The sequence below is a fragment of the Convolutriloba macropyga genome, chromosome 15 (genome assembly GCF_964194025.1).
Source record: "Convolutriloba macropyga chromosome 15, txConMacr16.3, whole genome shotgun sequence".
Classification (NCBI taxonomy): Eukaryota; Metazoa; Xenacoelomorpha; order Acoela; family Convolutidae; genus Convolutriloba; species Convolutriloba macropyga.
Genome location: NC_134482.1, coordinates 23,215,016 through 23,238,196, shown reverse-complemented (window position 1 = coordinate 23,238,196; position 23,181 = coordinate 23,215,016). Strand labels below are relative to the sequence as shown.

Here is a 23,181-nt window from a genome sequence, read left to right as displayed (position 1 = left end):
AGAATTCGATGTCAGCTGTAACAAATTCTCAATTTCTGCTTGCACAAACTAAAAACGCAGGAATTACGCACGCACGTACACACACATACAAATACATACACATACACTACACACACAAACACAAACAAGTCCCCGCGCTCGCGCGTAAAACAACTTCATACAAAATCCCCAAGAAAAGTCGATAACTTTTGAATCTTACTACTTGATTTTGTTTCAGGTAGAGACGCTGACAACGAGAAGATCCTCTCAAAGAAAGAGATAGAGTTCGCTCGGAAGATGAGAGAGAGGGAGAAGAACTTCGAGAGTGCAATTGCATTCATTGTGAAGTACATGGTATTCCTAGCACTTCTCTTCATTGTCGCATATGGCAACAGGAACAGTCACTCTTACAGTTTCTACGAGAGTATCCAGAAACGTCTCAATTCTTCGCTCTTATACGTTAGACATTATTTTTCACATATCTTAAAACACGTTGAGGTTGCTCACCGCTGAAATATCGTAAAATCAACGTTGAAATAAGGCGAGTGGCGTGGCAAAAATTGTATCGCTCACGACCGTAATCATTTGCCTATTATTGAATAAGTAAATGCATCAAATGAACTTGAAGACGAAAATTTCAGCAGTGATGAGTTGATTTGAAGCTAAATCTTGCGTAAAAATTATAGATTGTAGCTTTGGATGCCAGAGTTCAGCTGCTGTTCATGGTTAAATGATCAATGCAACATCCGCTTTTATTGCAGAGGATTTTATCGCTTCACTTAACTTGTGCTGGAAATCGGGGCTTTGACACTCCATATAGTTTGTTTGGACTACATGGTCTGTTTGATCTTGACTTCACCTCAGGAAATTGCATGGACCAGACAGAAAAGCTCGAGTTTCGAGTAGGGACCAGATCGAAAGGACCGAAAGTCAATACGGAACGCGACCAAAGTTTTCTGCAGATGCAGATGAGCTCGGGTTACTCACGTTCCCCTTACTGCGACTCAAGTCCAGATGGCCTATACCAGTTTTGGGTCCCGGGTATCTACCATTGTGAGATGCCATACGGAAGTGACCTCTGATCAGACCGTGCCAGACGAAAGTAACCTCTGATCAGACCATCTCAGACCAAAGTATCCTCTGATCAGACTTAAGTGCGCTCGAAACACTCTGTGCGCTCTAAGTGCGCTCGAAAATGCCTCTGATCAGACCTTTCCAGACGAAAAGAACCTCTAATCAGACCAAAATAATATTATTAATAATAATAATAATAATAATAATAATAATAATAATAATAATAATAACAATAATAATAATAATAATAATAATAATAATAATAATAATAATAATAATAATAATAATAATAATAATAATAATAATAGTAATAATAATAATAATAATAATAATAATAATAATAATAATAATAATAATAATAATAATAATAATAATAATAATAATAATAATAATAATAATAATAATAATAATAATAATAATAATAATAATAATAATAATGATATTGATAATAATAATAATAATAATAATAATAATAATGGATTTCACTAAACTTGGTTTTACCAAGCTTAGTAAGTCCCTAACGGGGCTTGAATTTGATTTCCCTCAAACACTGTCCATCCATATGGGCTTGATTTGAAATTAAAATTCATCTTAGCTAAATCAAATAGATATTCTTTGACTTCTCTTTTGAATTTGGGAGGACTTGAATATCGGTTATAGTTGGGAAGATCACGCGCAAGTGACATCGAATTGTTGAAGTTTGTAACTCGGTAGAAAAAAATAGATCGGCAACGCTGGCGATTACATTCGTTTGAGTATAAAAATATTTTGTCGTTTGATCGTGTTTTCGGATGTCCATTACATATTTGCCAAAATTCCTCTGCCTCAAGTGGAAGTTTTCTAGTCAAATTTCTGTTTAAAACTACGAGATCCAAAAAGACCAATTGATACCTGATAGGAAGTAAATTTACTGATCGAAGACAATCAAGGTATTCTTTATCAGTAAAATGACTGTTTGATTGTATCCATATTAGACTTTTTCTCTGAAGCCTTTCCATTTGCCTAACGATTGTTTTACTGGCATACCAAACATTTGATCCATAAAACAAGATTGATATTATGTAAGTTTTGACTAGGTTGCATTTGACTGAAAATTTTGTTTCACTTGAAATTCTCTTTAGATAAGCAAGCTTCTGATTTGCTTTTGGTAGAACAAAAATTAAGTGATGATCCCAAGATAAATTTTCTGAAAAATATATGCCCAAATCTTTGAAGTGTGTTTCCTGTGAGATGTCTCCATTGCTGGGAAGACGCAAAATTTGCTTGTTTTGACTTTTACGTAATGAAAATTGCATGTTTTTAAACTTATCGAAATTGAAATATAACCAATTCTTCTTGCTCCAAACAATAGCATTTTCAATATCTTTTTCCAGCTGTAGTCTATTGTCTACATTGCTGACAATTTTTGTATCATCCGCGTATAAATAGCACTCATTGACAATTATGTCGGGTAGGTCATTTATGTAAACGGAAAAAAGAAACACTGTAAAAATCGACCTCTGAGGCCCACCGCTGGTGATTGGTCGAAAGTCCGATTTTCCGCAAGATATTACAACTCTCTGCTGTCGATCAGTTAAATATGACGCGAAAAACCTGAAGAAAGCACTGTCAAATCCCATTCGACATAATTTTAAAAGTATGATAATTTAATTGATGGTATCAAAGGCCTTTGCTATGTCTAGATAAACTGTCATTGGCTTTTTGTTTGCTTCAAGTAACTCAAACAACCTGTTGCAGTAGAGAAGTAATTGAGTGATGGTTGAATGATTTTTCCTAAAACCATGTTGCTCTACGCAAAGCTTTTGTTGCAGAAAGATCGAGAACTGTTTATACATCATACGCTCAAATAGCAGTAACAAGGAGCTAAGCATTGCAATCGGTCGGTAGTTCTTGATATCTAATTTGCTACCGCTTTTGAAATGGGGTGGTACATGCACTTTTTTCTACAAACTGGGAAACTCACATTTGCTAAAACAGCAACTGAAGATAAACAAAAGTTGATTCGAAATGTACGGTAAAGCAGACTTCAAAAACTTTGGGCTGATTCCATGAAAAGGGTTAGCACCATTACGTATGTATTTGATTTCCTCACTCAGAGCCGCTTTGCTAAATTGAATGTCATCAAGAAATATTTCTGGACTTTGATTAAATGAAATAACAACTTCAGAATCGTCTTGAACAAAAACAGAAGCAAAACAATTGTTAAAACATTCTGCAATTCTCTTGTACCCAAAAACTTCCTTTTCCATGTACATCATTTTCTCAGGCAGAGCTGGCTGTTTTGTTATTTGTCTCATTAATTTATATGCATCGTTCGTTGACCAGACTTTGCTTTTTTCAACGAAATACTTCTTGTCATTATTTAGAGAAGTGGATAACTCTTCTCTAAGTCGTGAAATATTCTCTGCGCTTTGTGTAATTTTCAAAGCTGTTTTGAGTTTATTTTCTAAATGGATACCGTTAGAGGACATGTAACAAGGCGCATTGTTTCTTCTAGAGTTTTTGAGTGGAATTGCCATGGAAGACGCTAGTTCTATTTTACGGTAAAACGAGTCGACAATATTATCAATTGAGTCAAAGGAAGACATTGGAAAATTAAAATTGATCGTAAATTCGTCCCATTTAGCTTTGCCAATATTTAAACGTTTCATTTTAAGCAAGGCTTCATGCTCAGCATGTTCAATCGAAATTTAACAAATACTTGTGATCTGAGAACGATTTCTCCTCTAATATTTCGCTACATAAGTTAATATTGTTCGTTGGGGAATGGTTTTCGATTGTTTTCACAGGCAAACCACCCCAGAAAACTTGGGGTGGGGGAGATTGACCTTCACAGTTAGACCACCCCGGAAAATTGAACAAAGAATAGGTACGATCTCACCGGAGAACTGATTTTGAGCTTTTCGACAAGCCCCCGTAGACCCAATTAAATAAACTGCACTCCACTTGCACTCCACAAAAAAAGAGATTGTAGCAAAGGTGTGTAAGTTTTTCAATAAGAATTTTCAGTTTTCAAGTTCAAGATTCCATCAACTCGGCAACTCAATCATAAGCACGTGCAACCAGACGATTGTGCAACCATGGCCCAGACCAAACCCAGACCATCCTCCAGACGATTGTGCGCTCTAAATCACTTCTGATCAGACCATTATGCGCTCAAAAAATACTCGTGATCAGACTATTGTGCTCTCGAAATCACCTCACTGCACGAACTTTGTTATAATACATTCTTTCATAAAATTTGATGTATGCATTATTGAATTCATCTAAAGAAAAGACCATTCTAAAAGTATTATTGCTAAAGAAAATAAAACTTAACTGCTGAGAAAAAAATTATTTATTGTATATTGACATACATCGAACTCATACATAAATGGATGAATTTAGAGAGCTTTCCATATAAAACGTCGTGTAAAATTTCCTTTCCATATAAAACCAAATTTCCTTTTAAGGGGAGTGGCATTTTCTATCAGCTGGACCCCTTTGTTCTGAGCAAAGCCATCCGACTCTAGATATGTCTGTGATCAGAATGCTGCTTTTTGTTGCCTCTTGACAGAGCCAACATCTCTCGGTAAAAAAAATTCAAAAGAAAAAATTTTCGCTCGAAATGATCTGTGATCAGACTAATGTGCGCTTGAATCCGCCTCTGATCAGACCATTCCCAGCCTGAAGTGACCTCTGATCATACCATCACCAGACCGAAGTGACCTCTGGTCATACCATCCCCAGACCGAAGTGACCTCTGGTCATACCATCCCCAGACCGAAGTGACCTCTGATCATACCATCACCAGACCGAAGTGACCTCTGATCATACCATCACCAGACCGAAGTGACCTCTGGTCATACCATCCCCAGACCGAAGTGACCTCTGATCAAACTATTGTGCGCTCGAACCAAATCCCAGACCCTGATATTTTGGTCTGGGAACACACCGTGTGCGTTGGACTTGGTCTGATAAGAGGTCACTTCCGGATGGCACCTCAACCTGGGTAGTCCTCATGATGGGCTTAGCTTTCTCTTTCTTCAGATTTGAGTAATTGCATCAATTTCAGAAGAGTGGGAGTAGAGACTACTTCTGGCCCTATTTGAATAAAGTGGTTGCAGATGCTCTCTTTGACAACGACAGCATCAGCTGCACTTACTGTTTCGGAGATAGTCTTTCTGTCAAGTTGGGGGCTACCCGATTGAGACAAGTCCGAGTAGAAAAAGGTAATTAACTTATGAGCTTGAATACAGATGTTTTACAGCCACAACCCAAAACTATACCCGAAACACTGCGCATAAACCCACTCATTCGCACATGAACACATACCTGGGTTGCAGATCAAACAAAATTCTTAGTAATTATGCGTTTCTTACTAACCATACAAGGCTATATACGATTTGTTTGATTTCGTGGTTATCAGACTATTATCATACACTCTAAATAATGTATAGGTAAATTTACCTGAACAGTGTGCAGGTAAGGCCAAGTGCAGGTAAAATTTATGATTTTCTGGTAACCATACCGGAATCAGACAAAAATTAGTGCGAGCGTTTTAATTGTATAATAATTGTTTCTATAGAAGTTTTGAAAATCTCTTCATACAAGGTCATGAAGGACACTTAAAACAGTGATGACATTCATGCAAACGGCTGTCTAATGATACTTCAAATAAACTTTTAACCATATAGACTATGTGCTTCCTCATGAACCTAAAAACAGTATTACAACGTAATCTAGTTTAAAAAGATATTTTTGATGGTTTTGGGAATACTTTTTTTGAATATTTAGTGTGTTTTTTAGTCCGAACTGTTTTGGCACAAAAGAATCTGTAGTCATATACATACAATGAATCCTGTAATTTGAATTAACAATTAACTTGGTTACCATGACTAGGTTTATAAAACAGCAGATCATCAGTTCAACAAATCAATTTTCAACAGTTCATTCCAGTTTTCCAGATATGAAATATATGTTTCTATTCTCCCCACTTTGGTCAGTTAAGAATGAAAACTCATAATTAATTAAATTTAATCAATCGTGTTTTCATTTGGAATGGTAAAACCCATACAATAGGGTTTTTATTTAGGATTGTGGAACCCACACTATTTGGTTTGCAATTGGGATACTGAAACCCGCACAATCGAAAGTCATGAAACACTAAGGAGGCTTCTTTGCTTGCAGCTGGCTCACAGTTCTGCGCTTCTTGCTATCAACGTTATAGCGTTTCCTCGCTTTAGTGTGACTGAAACCGATTGCGCAGGCCTGCTGAAAGCAACTGACAAACCAGATGATTACAAATTTCTGTTGTCAGTGAGCAGAGCTATTCGTTTCAATGTCTTTCTTACCAATTCAGAGAGTCCTCCAAATGATTCAAAAGCCATGAGAATAAATTGAACACCTATGTTGGCACATTGTTGGTAAAATTGCTTCAACTTCCTGTCTTCCGCAGCTCTCAGGGAAAAACCCGACTTCGTCGCCGCATTTGAAATAATACTGGGTTGCACTGGAGAGGTAATATTATATCCAGAGCTGCCGGTTGCCCAGCAGACCAACAAGGCCAATACAAATCTCCATGTCGAGAATTTGTTTCTGGTATCAGGTTTTTCTGCTCGCAAACTGGTGACAGGTTGGCAGCGCTGCAAGGTGAAAAATTTTGTCCCTTAGGCAGTCGTGTTGCGAAATCATATCGCCCCGCCCATGATGTGCAACAGCATGATCACCGAGTGTATCCAAAGATCTTGTTTTACAATAGGGACACTTCCTGTCTCATTCATATATGGGAGCGCCAAATCTGTACGTCACAGCTGCACGAAACTCGTTTGGCAAGAGATGGAAGCCGAGAGCCGGTATGGGAGCTGCCGAAAACCATGCTCATGATTGAGGCAGAGAGGGTGACAATAAACGGGCTTTTTCTCTTTCATTCAATTTATTGAGAGCAACTTCGTCCAGGACTTCCTGTATTTTGCTTTGATTAAGCTGCGATATTGACAAACCATTTATTTCATCAATCATTTTGGTAAAAGTGTGATCTGCTGTCGGACTTTGGCCAGTTATAAGCTCTGAAAATGTAGCAGACTGCGATATTGAACCAATATAGGCTGCTTTTATCTGATCAGACGCTCGTCAGATTCCAACTCTTGTCATATTGATAGGCCAAAATGCTTGATGCCATGATTCATTGGAAAAAACTGTTCCCAGTTTACTCTACAAGGTTGTTCTTTGAAGCATGGCAAATTCCTCAAAAATATGTATAGCTTCCTCTGATGGTGTATTGCAGCGCAGTGAAAACACCATTTTTGGTGCACCCAGGCAACTACGTAGAATGCCAAGAGAACACTGTGGGTTGTTTATGTACTCGAGCTTCTCCAGTAATTTTTCGATCTTTTGAACACGTTTCTGTATCGAGGAAGCAACGAATCGGGAGGATCCATCAGCAGCACCCAGTATTTCAAGTCCCTCTCTTCTGTTTCTTTTAATTCTGCTATTGATCGTGTTCAGAGCTCGTTTTGACCAAACCTCACATTTGTCTCTTCTGAGTTCTAGGCCGCAAGATGTGCCCGGTACAGTCAATATATCTAAAGCCTCATTCAGTTTGGGTTCTGTTCTAGCAACAATACCATCGTCAATGTACCAACAATGTTGATTAAGATTAGGTTTTTTGATTCAATCACTTCTATTATAGGCCACAAGGTTATGGAGAACAACAGAGGAGCCAAGGGATCTCCTTGATGCACTCCAGATTGACTCGTTACAGGTTTGTTACAATAATAAAGATGATCGTGCTGTGAGTAGCACTATATGGCAAATGATGCAAGACTCGGCATTAATGTAACAGCTGCATTTCAAATTTGACTTCGTTTAATGGAATTGAAGGCGTTTTAAAATGGATCTGTAATATTCCTGCATTCTGTGAAGGCTGCAATTCCTCAAATGTAATTTTGGTCGTGTGTATGATACTTTCAGCTCCACCCTTGACTCCTACACCAAGTTGTTTAAATGAGAAGAGTTCGGCCGACTCTGTTTGTGTTTCTTTGGCTATGCATTTTGCAACCAAACGTCGCAAGACCTCGCCCACAGCTATCGGACGTACACCACCTTTAATTTCTTTAAGGCAGTTAACGAAGCACTGCAGAAAACTGGTGGCACTGACACAGTGATCTGACCTCTGCTGGCCAAATTCACTTGCCTTGTTATGCTTGTAATAGCTTGTTTAGATTGATCAGAAGCAGCGCAATTAACTGCGTGCAAAAGATGTTCAGGGTACATTTTAGATGGTCCAGCAGCTGAAAAATTGGGGAAGGCGTCTATTTGGCCAAATACAGTTGGCTCATCAAGCTGACGAGCTTGAGAGCTGTAATTTTGAAATTGCAGCCGAGGTTCTTCATCGGGAAGGTGTAGAGTTTGAATTTCTCTGAATTTTTGCATATTATCTGGCGCTACTCCATCGGATGACAGAATTTTTGCTGCTCTCCCAAATTGGCCTTGGAGGCACAGCGCCTTAGCACAAGCTGCAAGTGCTTCTATGGTTTCAGTAACGGTTTTTCTTGATTGCTTCGTCGATGCAGCTTCATACCAAAGTCCGGCGTAGTCCCCCGCTTTCCAGCGCTCAAACCGTTTTGACAATAGGTTTTCCTGATTTTGTTTGTGTTTCTTTCCACCCCTATTAGATGCTCATAATATGCATTTACTAATGGCAAATAGCTTCTTCCAGTTTTCTGTGCAGTTTGGCTGTGAGATACATCCCTCGATAGTTTTGGTGAGATCGTCAGACCAACTGAGTCAAATTTGACGGGTATGTACCGTAGCGTTTGAATCTATTTCTTGCAAACTGTTTACAAGTCTGGCAGTCCAATAGGATTTATCTTGGATGCACCAGGACTGACCTCTGTGCTACTTAAACTTGTTTCTGTTTCGCCAGTCAAAACTATCTCGTCAATGCAGGCTGCTATATCACGTGGAATCTTTTTTATGTTTGACAAAAAGGAACTATATTGAGCGTATGCCCATCTGGATTTCGAGCTCAACCATTCATCAAATTGTGGCTTTTCACAGTTCTTTTAAACTGTCTGTCTTTTCTATCAGGATAAAACAGAACTCTATCAACAGGAACTTGAAAACGCGGGTCAGAGTCGTCAACTGTCAAGTTGCTCATTGACTGTGTTAATCCAGACGATTGGTTTCCTTCACTTAAAGTGTCTGATAACACACTGTTTTCAACAAAACTAGAACTATCTACTGTTTTACATACATTACTTTGAACTGAAGAAGTTTTCATTTTGTTTCCGTTTCTCTTTCCCATTTCTCGTTTTTATTTTCCAAATAAAAATTATATCTTCTTATATATCGAAAGATCTTTCTTTATATATCAATTAGGTTTATATCGGTATTCGAATTTTTGCAACAATAAATTGCGTATTAGGACAATTTGAGGTCGCATAAGTTGACGCGTAATCACATTGTTGAATCTTCGTTACCAAAAATTAAGCAACAAATTTTTGAGATCGAATCCTTATGATTTCGTAGTAGTCAAACTAGAATCCAAAATGATTTCCTTGATTTCATACAAGGATCGTGTATCTTTGAAGTCATACAAGCATGTACGTGGAAATATTTTATGATTTGTATGACATCATATATGATCCCTGTAAGACCTCATAGAAATGCCCAGCCGAAAAGGATGGGGCTAGGTAGTTTAGAGCAGCGTCACTACCTTTTTCTGATCGTTTTTCTTCGCAGAAAAAACAAAAGTACTTACAAAACAGCCCCCGATAAATTGAATCCATAATCGAACAAGCCCTATAGTTTCAGTTTTTGAAAAGATATATTGGCGTTTAAGATTTTCTTGAACTTCTCTTTTTTCTAAGCTTTTCACAATTTTAAAATAATTGTTCCAACCTCTCTTGAGGGGGATGAACTATATACTCAAATGGTTTTTTTTGTTCAGACAATTTTGGCCGATCGATATATTCATCGTAGAGAGCTGAGACTGTTATCATTATAAAGCTCGTCCAGCGTAGAATATGGAACTAAAAAAGATTTTTTTTTCATTTTCGATTTTTACAGGGAGTTATGGAGGTGTAAACATCTGAGAAAAGTAGAGTGAATTCCGTTGTTTTTATTCACATTTTCCGGAAATTTTGCCTAAAATTTCGTCAATTTTGCTAAAAGTTGTTAAAATTTTGAAGAATAGCATTATTGATTTTAATTTTAAAGACACAAAATACTGTCGACTGTTATTATTTAATTTTTTTGTCAAAAATTCTGGCTAAATTTTTCCATAATTTAACATTTTTCATCAAAAACGAAATAAGATTCTTTAGACCACTTTGACTAAATTTACCGGACGTACACACCCAAACACCGCTAACAAAGTCTTTGTAGACTCAAAAGGAGGCTATTCTTACTTCCGTTGAGAGTTCTCTGTAATTAAAACTCTGCCGTTTTTGCTAACGTTGATTATCAAAAACGCAGCACTTACTTTCATTTTTTAAACTGACAATTTATCTTTACCTATAACAGTTGGAAAAAAAGTGTTCCTAAAGGACAAATAGCATTAACAGCGCTAGTTTTGCACCAATCTTGGACCGTTACAATCCAAAAAGAATTCGGATTGTAATCAATCGGTCTATATTAATAAAGGAGCAGAACATTTCAAATCAAATTCAGTAGTGATAAATCCAATTAGCTTCCTAAGCAGCACCAAATTATTGCATATAGTTTTGACTATTAGCAATGATAAGCCTATGGTCATTTTGACATTTAAAAGTTTTAAATTTTTTTAAAAAAATGGCTTATTGATCTTTGCCTCTATTTTTTTTCTTGAAACTTGTAGCTTAGTGTGCTCCTTTATTGTTCTGATTTGAGTTTAATTTCTACTACGGTTTAGGGCCTTATGTTATGGTTTTTTGAATTTGATACCACTAGCTATCATATTTTTTTTTATTTTTAGGTATTTGCCAAATTTTTCACGTTTTCTAGTTTTGTCACGCTATCAACTTGTTGACAGTTCACATATCACTTTATGGGCGTCCAAAAAGGACACAATTGAACTTACTATGATCCTTAAAGATACGAATTATTATTTTAACGGCTTCGACACTACTTTCTTGACGAATTTAACTGAATTTTTAAATTTTGTCTCTAATTGTTTTTTTAACCTTTTCGTTTTAGTCGTATGAAATTTCCTGTATAATGACAAGTTTCATTGCCTTTTAATGGAGTAAAAAATAGGCCTATATTTTGTTATTAAAATATCTTTGCTGTTGTAATAAAATTCTGTATTTTTTTACGAAGTTTCTTGTTTTTGACAAAACACCTAAAAGATGAGGCTAGGTAGTTTATAGCAGCGTCACTACGTTTTTCTGATCGTTTTTCTTCGCAAAAAAAAAAACAAAAAGTACTTCCTAAGCAGCACCAAAATAATGCATATAGTTTTGACTATTAGAAATGATAAGCTTATGGTCATTTTGACATTTAAAATTGTTAAATTTTTAAATAAAAAAATGGCTTATTGACATTTGCCTCTATTTTTTTCTTGAAACTTGTAGCTTAATGTCAGCAAAGGTGAGGCTAGGTAGTTTATAGCAACGTCACTACGTTTTTCTGATCGTTTTTCTTCGCAGAAAAAACAAAAGTACTTCCTAAGCAGCACCAAAATAATGCATATAATTTTGACTATTAGAAATGATAAGCTTATGGTCATTTTGACATTTAAAAATATTAAATTTTAAATAAACAATGGCTTATTGACCTTTGCTTCTATTTTTTTTCTTGAAACTTGTAGCTTAGTGTCAGCAAAGGTGAGGCTAGGTAGTTAATAGCAGCGTCACTACGTTTTTCTGATCGTTTTTCTTGTAGCTTAGTGTCAGCAAAGATGGGGCTAGGTAGTTTATAGCAACTTTACTACGTTTTTCGGATCGTTTTTCTTCGCAGAAAAAACAAAAGTACTTCCTGAGCAGCACCAAATTAATGCATATAATTTTGACTATTAGAAATGATAAACTTATGGTCAATTTGACATTTATAAATGTTAAATTTTAAATAAGAAATGGCTTATTGACCTTTGCCTCTATTTTTTTTTCTTAAAACGTGTAGCTTAGTGTCAGCAAAGATGAGGCTAGGTAGTTTATAGCAGCGTCACTACGTTTTTCTGATCGCTTTTCTCCGCAGAAAAAACAAAAGTACTTCCTAAGCAGCACCAAATTAATGCATATAGTTTTGACTATTAGAAATGATAAGCTTATGGTCATTTTGACATTTAAAATTGTTAAATTTTTAAATAAAAAAATGGCTTATTGACATTTGCCTCTATTTTTTTCTTGAAACTTGTAGCTTAATGTCAGCAAAGGTGAGGCTAGGTAGTTTATAGCAACGTCACTACGTTTTTCTGATCGTTTTTCTTCGCAAAAAAAAAACAAAAAGTACTTCCTAAGCAGCACCAAAATAATGCATATAGTTTTGACTATTAGAAATGATAAGCTTATGGTCATTTTGACATTTAAAATTGTTAAATTTTTAAATAAAAAAATGGCTTATTGACATTTGCCTCTATTTTTTTCTTGAAACTTGTAGCTTAATGTCAGCAAAGGTGAGGCTAGGTAGTTTATAGCAACGTCACTACGTTTTTCTGATCGTTTTTCTTCGCAGAAAAAACAAAAGTACTTCCTAAGCAGCACCAAAATAATGCATATAATTTTGACTATTAGAAATGATAAGCTTATGGTCATTTTGACATTTAAAAATATTAAATTTTAAATAAACAATGGCTTATTGACCTTTGCCTCTATTTTTTTTCTTGAAACTTGTAGCTTAGTGTCAGCAAAGGTGAAGCTAGGTAGTTAATAGCAGCGTCACTACGTTTTTCTGATCGTTTTTCTTGTAGCTTAGTGTCAGCAAAGATGGGGCTAGGTAGTTTATAGCAACTTTACTACGTTTTTCGGATCGTTTTTCTTCGCAGAAAAAACAAAAGTACTTCCTGAGCAGCACCAAATTAATGCATATAATTTTGACTATTAGAAATGATAAACTTATGGTCAATTTGACATTTATAAATGTTAAATTTTAAATAAGAAATGGCTTATTGACCTTTGCCTCTATTTTTTTTTCTTAAAACGTGTAGCTTAGTGTCAGCAAAGATGAGGCTAGGTAGTTTATAGCAGCGTCACTACGTTTTTCTGATCGCTTTTCTCCGCAGAAAAAACAAAAGTACTTCCTAAGCAGCACCAAATTAATGCATATAGTTTTGACTATTAGAAATGATAAGCCTATGGTCATCTGACATTTAAAAATATTAAATTTTCAAACAAAAATTGGCTTATTGACCTTTGCTTCTATTTTTTTTCTTGAAACTTGTAGCTTAGTGTCAGCAAAGAAAGAATGCTTCTTTATCCTTCTGATTTGAGTTTAATGTCTGCTACGGTTTAAGGCCTTAAGTTATGGTTTTTTGACTCTGATACTACTAGCTTTCATATTTTTTAGTTTTAGGTATTTGCACAATTTTTCACGTCTTCTAGTTTTGTCACAGTATCAACTTGTTGACAATTCACATATTTTTTATTGGCGTCCAAAAAAGACACAATTGAACTTATTATAATCCTTAAAGATACGAATTATTATTTTAACGGCTTCGACACTACTTTCTTGAAGAATTTAACTGAATTTTTTAATTTTGTCTCTACCTGTTTTTTTTAACCATTTCGTTTTAGTCGTATCAAATTTCCTGTATAATGACAAGTTTCATTGCCTTTTAATGGAGGCAAAAACAGGCCTATTTTTATGTTAGTAGATAGCGGCTGGTTTTCATGACTTTGAAAACAATTGTTTTCAAAACAAAAAAAAAACACTTTTTAACTTCACAATTTTGTTTTTTTTGTTGTCTATTTGGTAGCTAGTCTCGTTTATTACAGGTAATTTATGACGATATTGATGTCAAAAGAAAATGTCAGAAGCTTTTGGTGTCACAAAATTTAGTGTTCTTAGAGAAATCGTTATGACTTTACTGGCTTCGACACGGGTTTTTCAAAAAAAATACTTTTTTGATTTTTGTCATACTTGACGTTCGTTTTCTAGACGTAAGACATATTCTGGATAATTGCAGGAGTCAAGGGCTTCCGTTGGACGTATAAACGATTTTATTTAATTATTTCATTTTGTAATTAATGGCTTTCATGACTTTGGAATTAATTTTGTTTGAAAAAAAAGAAACAAAATATTAATTATTTTTGCTTTTTTTTCTTTTTTGTCTATTTGTTACCTAGTCCCATTAATGAGAGGTCACATAGCACATTATAGCAGTTCAGAGAAGGCACCATCAAACATATTGTGAGGGCCAAAATATGGTTTTATGGCTTCGAGATCATTTTCTGGCAAGATTCAATTGAATTTTTGTTTGTCGTCTTTTTGTTGCTCTTTTTTAACCACAAAAAAAATTGAATAAGGACAGGTCTTAATGTCCAACTATAAAACCAGTGGAAATTCTAAACCTATGGGATATGTTAGTTGACTTCTAATGTTTTTCATTATTTGTTTTTTTAAAAAAAAATAAACGAATTTTTCGACTTTACTGTTTTTTTCTCTTTTGTCTCATTGTTACCAGTTTTTTTGGTTTTTCTATCTGTTCCTCATTTGGTTGATAAATATGCCATAACTAAGGATGAGCGGGGTCGGAACCTTATGTGCGATCGCACATTACCGAGCGTCCTTTTTTCTTCTTTATTCTAAATAGTTCGAAAATTAAGCTTACATTTTTGGTGAGAAACATTTGTTTAATGATATATAGTGCAAAGAGTTAGCGATAAACAAATAATCTATCCTTTTTTGAAACGATCCGTGCTTTTCAGCAACAAACGATGAGAGAAAATACATTCACAATCAACTTGATTATAGCCAAAAATTTTTCATAATTGAAATTTTTCCAAAGTCTTTCTTATATATTTCCTATTAAGTTGAATCAATTGAAGCTCTTCTTTTGTTACTCTCAGTGGGACCATGTTAATATTTTAAGAATAATATATGTTACCTATACGAGTTAGTGTCGCTTAATTTTCCTTTTTTTATCTTATTTGTTTGACTTCATCGTTTTTCATTTGAATTCAGAGAGTAAATAAAAAGTTGGATTCGAGATTTTTGAAATTAGAGGTAAATTTGAATTGGCGAACTTAAAAACGTAGCGGTCGGGTTGGTCGAAAATCTTGGACCAGAATCTAATTGTTTCAAAGTTTCTTCAAAATGGGGTTATTTATGTGCGAAGTCTACTTTTTTTTGTCAATTTTACAATTTTGTTTACGCATCGCAGAGAAAAAAAGGAACATTATTTTGTAGGTCTTAGAGCCTAGTTTTGTTTTTTATAGAAATTTGATGCAGGATGAAAAAGGGGTTTAGAAAACACTCAACAAAAGAAAGGACAACTGGAATAAAACAAGAAAAAAATAGACTAAAAGTTATATATCTGATTGAACAGGGGAATCTAGCAGTTAAGGAGATGCTAAAATTTTATATAAAAAAGCGGACAGAAAATAGATTTCTTAACTTTATCTTTGAAATTTTAACTGAATGTTCCAAACATTGCATAGCCATAAAAAAATAATTTTTCTGATTTAAATTGTCAACAAGCTTACCCCAATGAACAACTGTGAACATCTTTATGTAGTAAAGGAATACTATACAGAAAACACTATTTCTTGAAGAAAGGATAAAAGAGTTGAAATAATTTGTTTTTATCTTGGATTTTTTTGTCCTTTCGGTTACGTGACAACTCGTGTAGTTATTCGCTGTCGTATTTGAGATTGATTAACCGAAATGGTTATATATGGGGAATTTGTATCCAACGAACTGAAAAACACAGCCAGTTAAGAATAAAACGAAAAAGAATGGTAGCTTTGTCAACACTGCAATCGTCAGGTTATTCTGTTTCGACTGTTTAACTTTCTACATTTGACTAAAAATTCCTTGATTCGTTGGTCCACAGAATCCACCTGCGGTAACATCAAAGCACAAAAAAACTTTTTCCTTTTGTTTCAATTGAAATAGTTTAGATTTAGATTCTTCTCCGATTAAATGACAAATTTATCAAAAGCAACTTCAAACATAGTTTTCATTAAAACAAATGAAAACAAGGGGTAATCAAAAACTATAGTTTTTTATGATTTCTAGATATTCGTTTACGTTAATTTTGGCAAAATTTATCCAACATGATTTTCAATCTAATTAATTGGTATCATTTTCATCAGTTGGGGATATTTTCAGTGAGTAAACTTTTAGCTGAGAAACAAACATTAATTATTGCTCTCGGGAAAAATCAGCTTTAGGTTGCAAAATAATTGGCAATGCCAGTGATTTAAAATCTGTTAACGTGCAGTCAAAATGAGGGTGCTGATTCTTTTCAATTTTCATATTTTAGAAAGTTGTCATTGTTGCTCCAGAAAATTTGCATGAACTTAAGAATCGCAAAACTGATTGTCAAAAGAACTTTTCCTCTCTTAACAAAGAAAAATGTTGACAAAGTTAAGACGCATATTGCGACATTCTGTGCAACGCACAGTATCACAGGATTAGTTTTGTTATAAACCTACTGGAAGTATTTGAACGTGTAGTAGGAGCAACACTATACTAATTAAACACTTGTAGATTAATTCTTTTTGAACACTAAATGATGTTTTCAAGTTTGATAAATGGCTGAACATAAGAAGGGATCAAATTTTACGTGGTAACACATTAATGGTTCTCCTTGTCCGATTTTAGGATGCGCAATTGACGATTTAATTGAGAAAAACATAAACATAGAGTGTTATCCTGCCTTCTCAATTACAAGCATCGAAGACAAGGATTACATTCCCAATTCATGGGATCAATCAGTCCAGAATTCAGTGGGATCGAATGCATCTGGACAGTCGGCGGATCCCTGGAAGTATCACTCCATGACAGATACCAGAGCACTGCCTTATATGGGAAAGTACGCCACCTATCCAGGTACGAGTAAATTATTGGTTCAAATAAAAAACAAAATAATAAAAGTAATTAGAATAGGCAACCATTTGTATATTTTTTAAACCTCGGCGAATGAGAGAGAAGATTGATCAAACTTTATACAAGCACCCACAAAAAAGCGTTGTTAATTTGGGCATCTGATTGAAAATAAACTGTTCAGTTTCAGATCGTTTTCAATCAACCATGATTGCACCAAAATAAGATTTGCACAATTTAATTATTTCAAAAACTTATTATCCAAATTACAACCCTCACCTCAAAATTCAGCAAATCGGTCTGCATTTTGAAGCTAATTTAGAGGAAACAATCTTCGTTTTTAACCTGGCTTCATATATACGAATACATGAACACGAACTAGCTCAATTTTACCTCTTTTTGCTTGAAACCTGTTTCTAGAGGCACAATGATGGTTAATATGCCGGACTTGAGTCTCAGAGCAATTCAGCGCTGAACCAGCACAATTCAAGTGTGAAAATTTAATTCAGTTCTGAAACATTGCATCTCCAGAATATTTTAAATTTTTTATGTGCAGTTTTTCCTCATTATGTTTATATTGAGGTAATGGAGTTAGCGCAAGCTAAACTTATCCTGTACAGTTTGTAAACTACTCATACCGCAAATTTAAGTCTGAGCAGAGTAATGTCAAACTTTCGTAGCTTATAACTGGTGATTACTATAGCTGTATACACACTATTTATATATAAGCTAGTTTGCAGGCAATTACTGCAAAGCCCATTTAGCTTAGTGGTACGATTTGCTACGCAAATTAAATGTTACAAGTACCCACAAGGAAGTCCGAATCGCATATAAATCAAACCATGACCTCAATGGCGGGAATTAAGCTGAGCATATTATTTTTCATGCAGTAACTTTTACTCAAAAAAACAATACTGGCCAAAATCTAAAATTTACCTGCAAATTTATAACGCTAAATTTACCTGCAATTTATAATCAATTTACGTGCAATTTTTAGAGTGCGGGAAATAAGTTGAACATATAAAATTTCATGCAGCAATTTTTACTCAAAACTCAAGGCTGGTTCGTGTAAATTGTGACATGATCAGAGTACTGGCCATTCTGAAAAACAGAGTGCCTTTATACTGATTCAGCGCTGATTTACTCTGCCACCAACCTCCGGGGAGGTCATAGTGTTCGCCTAGGCTAAGTTTATCCTGTATAGTCTTTAACATTTCTCAAACCCGCATAGTGGTTACGGCTTGATACGCACATTAAAGGCTACAAGTACTCTCGCGGAGGTTGGAATTCCACAAAAGGAAGCCTGGTTGGCGGGAGTTAAGCTGAACGGATTATTTTTCATGAAGTAAATTTTACTCAAATATCAAGACCGGCCAATCTCAATGGTGACATAAACAAAGTACTGGCCACTCTAAAAACAGAATGTCTTCAAACTGATTCAGCGCCGGCTGGCTCCTGTAAATCGCGAATGTTAAAAATGAGGAAAAAAGAACCTAAGACTTTTCACGCTATTTTTTTGGTTGTTCTAGAGATAAATTAGGAAGATAAAATAAATAAATCTAAGGTCGGTAATTTAAACAAGGAGGCTCAATAATGTGCGTTCGCATATAAAGAGTCGACCTCGCTCATCCATAGTTTTGACATAAATGTCTACCAAATGAGGAACAGATAGAAAACCCCCAAAATTAATGTACTTTTCAAAAAAAATTGTATGAAAAAAGATTTCTTCCACCGCAAATAACTCAGTGGAGTGAAAAAATGCCAAATTAGATTCATGACATCAATCATTATAATGATAGCAAGTCAAGATGAACAACAAAATCAACCAACAATAACAACAAACATTAATTACATAAAAAATTTTATGTCATTTTTAAAAAAACTTACTAAAAAGCTCAAAATAGCGTCGAGTAAAACTAAACAAAAAACCTGCAATTTACTTGAATAAATATGAAATCACTCTATAATAGGGCTTGAAATCAATTAGACAAAAAAGAACAAAAAAACAGCAACGACAAAACAAAAATTGGCTTATATTTTTAAAACCAATTAATTCCATAGTAAGGAAAACAATTAGATGGCAATTGAAAACATCCAATACGTTTGTGATCACAAACGCCTAAAATTGAGGGCATTAGGATCTGTCATTAATCAATTTTGTATGCGGTTACAAAAAGAACAACAAATAGAGCCAACAAACAAAAATTCAATTAAAACTTGCGAGAAAACGCGGTCGAAGCCGTATAGCAATATTTGGCCCCTCAAAATATTTAACTTGTCAATTAAGTCTTCCTCAAACGTCAAAATTGTGGTATAGACCTTCTCAATATTGAGATTAGGTAACAATTGGATCAAAAAAGAGAAAAAGCGCAGAATTAATTAACACTTGTTTTTTTTCGAAAAAATTTTTCTTCAAACTCATGGAAGCCATTAGCTGCAAAATGAAGTAATTAAATAGTTTTGGGTAATCGTCCAAAGGAAGCGCTTGTGACCTGTAATTAGTCAGAATTTGTCTTCGTCTCCAAAAAGAATGTTAAAAACAGACAAAAATCAAAATTAAATTACTTTTTGTGCGAAAAGCCCGTGTCGAAGCCACAAAATTCATAAAGGATTCGTTAAAAACAATAGATTTTGTACACCTGCACCTTCTACTGACAAGAATAATGTCATATGTGACCTTAACTAAGGAAACTAGGTAACAAATAGTCAAACAACGTTAAACAACTCTAAAAAGTTTTTTTTTTTCATTTTTGAAAACAATTGATTTCAAAGTTATAAAAGCCATCAGCTATGTACTTCAGTCAGAACAAAGGCTCATATTTTACTTCACGAAAATAGACTGAGACTTGTCATTATCCAGGTAATATCATACGACTAAAAAGACAAAGTAAAAACAAAAGTTAAAGACAACTGTATAAACTTCAGTTAAATTATTCGGGAAAGGGGTGTCGAAGCCGTTAAAACCATAACCTATGGCTTTCAACACTTTTTTTTGTTTAATTGTGCCTTATTCTGAATGCTAATAATGTAATACGTGAACTGTCAATAATGTGATAGTGTGAAAACAGGTGATAAAAACGTGAAAAACGCGCCTATACATAAAATTAAAAAAGAATGTGAAATTTAGTAGTATCAAAGCCAGAAAACCGAAACTTAACGCGTAAAGCCACAAAAATTAAATTTAATTTAACATGAAGAAGAAGATTAAGAAGGATTCTTCCTTTGGTGATACTAAGCTACAAGTTGACCAAATTAGGAGAACAATAGTGGCAAAATTCATTAAGCCATTGTTTATTTAATAAGCAAACATTTTTAAAAGTCAAAAGATCCATAATCTTATAATATTTCGAGTAAAGAAAATAGATACATTTTGGAACTGCTTAGGAAGCCATTTTGACCTACAAACATTGAGCTTTGATGTGAATTGTTCTTTTCTTTAGTTAACATAAAAAAAAGCCCGACTTTTTTTTTAAAATACCGACTGAGTAAAAGCCGGAATATTTTTCGACTGTAACAGTCCAAGATTGGAACCAAACCAGTCCCGCTTTTGCTGTTCGCCTGTTTAGAACCCTCAATTGTTTTGAATGCTTTAGATCTAGATAATTTGTTAGTTAAAATATCAAAAATACATGCTGCGTTTTTGATAATTATAGAGTAAAGTTGAAAGTAAAAATCGTAAACGGCAAAAATTTTGATTCTAGACTACTCTCACTGGAAGTAGAAGTAAAATTTGTAGTAGTTTGCAAAAATATAGTTTGCAAAGATTGTGAATTTGATTAAAGTGGGCTAAAGAAGCTTATTTCGGGTAATTTATGAAGAAAAATCCGAATTTTGATATAATTAGCCGAAATTTTTGACAAAAAAATTGATTAAAAATGGTCGACAACATTTTGTTTGTCGTTAAAGTAAAATCAACAACACTTTCTTAAAAATTTTTTATCAAACTTTGGCAAAATTGACGAAATTTTAGTAAAAAATTCCGGAAAATGTGAAAAAAATCAACGGAATTCATTCTATTTTGTCAAAAGTTTAAACCTCGATAACTCCTTGAAAAAACAAAAATGAAAAAATTCTTCTTAATTCCATATTCTACGCTGGACGAGGTTTCTAATGATACCAGTCTCAACTCTCTACGATGAATACATCGATCGGCCAAAATTGTCTGAACAAAAAAAAACCATTTGAGTATATAGTTCCTCCCCCCTCAAGAAAGGGTCGGAACAAAAAATGATTTCATGCTAGGATGACTAATAAATGATATATATTTCTGTTTATTCCGATAACGCTAATTTTAAAAAAAAATATGATTAGGCGTTGGTTACGTGAAACAGCTACCATCAGACCAGCAATCTACACTCGATACTTTGTCATCGCTGGAAGGGTGGGACTGGGTGGACAAACAGACGAGACTGGTTGTGATGCAGTTTAACCTGTACAACTTCCATGCAAACATGTTTGCAGCTGTCACTATTGCGTGGGAGTTCCTAGAGACCACTGGTGGACTGGCCACCATCACCATTGACGTAATTTATCTATTTTGGCGAATTATGTCATAAACAAACTAGCTGATGTCTAGGCGCAGCCATGCTCCCGAAAACGACGAAATCCCTGACGTTTTTTCTCTGGTATTTTCAGTTTGTTCAGTTTCCAATCGTGGAAATCGTCCGTATGTTTGGTTTCAATCCATAAAAAATCGTGAATAAACAACCAATGACCTTCTTTTCTGAAGATAAAGAACTCCGAGAATGTAAATCTGAAACCCCATCAATTTTCAACAAGTTTGTTAAATTTAAAAACAACAGAAAATTATTAATTGATCATCTGGTTTTGTTAACGAGCAAATGAAGAGATATTAATAAAATTGCACAAAAATTACACTGACATTTGCGCTGAAAATATTTTCTATGAAGTAATAAATTAAAACGTTAGACTACATTATAAGCAGAAAACAAAAATTTCCACAGAAAACAATACCGACGTCTTAAACCAAACGTACCAAAAATTTCCAACGTTTCTGTAGCATATCATACCAAACTGTTTGTTTTTCTGCCTAAAACGAAAGATGGTGAACTTTTCCTATATAGTACCGACATATAGTACCGACATATAGTACCGACGATACCAACAAAACTTAACATTCCGAAGTTTATTACGCTTGAAACTTCGCATTCCAACGCTTTCTTACGTTTCAAAACAAGAAACCCAAGTTTTCGCATTTTGTTGCATCTACTCCCTCATCTGAACTGAAGGGGGAGGGGGAAAATGGAGCGAAAATCAAAAATAGCAAAAGCTACCTCGTTGAATAAGTACATGGATTTTAGAATTGTCCGTGTATATGTTATACTCAGTTGCATTGCTTTGGATACCGAAATTCGATATTTGAACACGTTTTTCTCAGTCCAGATCTTTTCTCGTTTTTGCCAAAAATAATTGTATTCGTATCCAGTCCATACAAATAAATCAACTGGATTTTTCATATTCAAATTTTTCACTTTTTCTAAGAAAATAAATTTTAGTTTCATTAAAGGAAAGCTAAAAATAATTTAATAAAAAATATTATTATAAATAATAATAATAATAAAAATAATAATAATAATAATAATAATAATAATAATAATAATAATAATAATAATAATGATAATAATAATAAAATAATAATAATAATAATAATAATAATAATAATAATAATAATACTTAAAAAATAATAAAATTAGTAATAATAATAATATAATATTGCGCATTAAAAGAGATTAACCTTTTCCAGGGATAAATTCTTAATAGGTATTTGATGTTTTAAAAGTTTTCAGAGATAAGGCAATAACTTAAAATCGCATACAACACCCATACGTTCGCTTAAGATAATGAATGTTTTCATTTTATGATCAAACCTAGCCCAAATGTAGTGTGAGGTAGATCACTAAAAACGTTGGTTCCAAATAAGATTATTTCTTTTTATTGGATCTCTGACTTTCCGATCATACAATATAATTTAATGCCGCTACCCTAGTTGATACAGGATGTTACTCTTGCAAGATCTTGCAGTTTTCTAGTAAAAACATACTAATCTAACAAAATCTTGCAAGAGGATGCTAATCTTTCTAGATGTTCTAATAATTTTCACGATTAACGTCCTCTCATAAAATCTTGCAAGATTAACATAAAAAAATCGCCTCGACTCTG

At 34.2% G+C, this 23,181-nt stretch overlaps 1 protein-coding gene across 1 annotated transcript in view; it reads left to right on the top strand.

The window, feature by feature from the left end:
- Nucleotides 1-23,181, top strand: part of LOC142354117 (polycystin-1-like protein 2) — a 121,207-nt gene that overhangs the window by 96,377 nt on the left and 1,649 nt on the right. The window contains exons 24-27 of the mRNA XM_075406386.1: nt 218-438; nt 5,108-5,264; nt 16,780-17,007; nt 21,313-21,524. Coding sequence (XP_075262501.1) covers nt 218-438; nt 5,108-5,264; nt 16,780-17,007; nt 21,313-21,524 — 818 coding nt within the window. The remainder of the gene's footprint in view (nt 1-217; nt 439-5,107; nt 5,265-16,779; nt 17,008-21,312; nt 21,525-23,181) is intronic.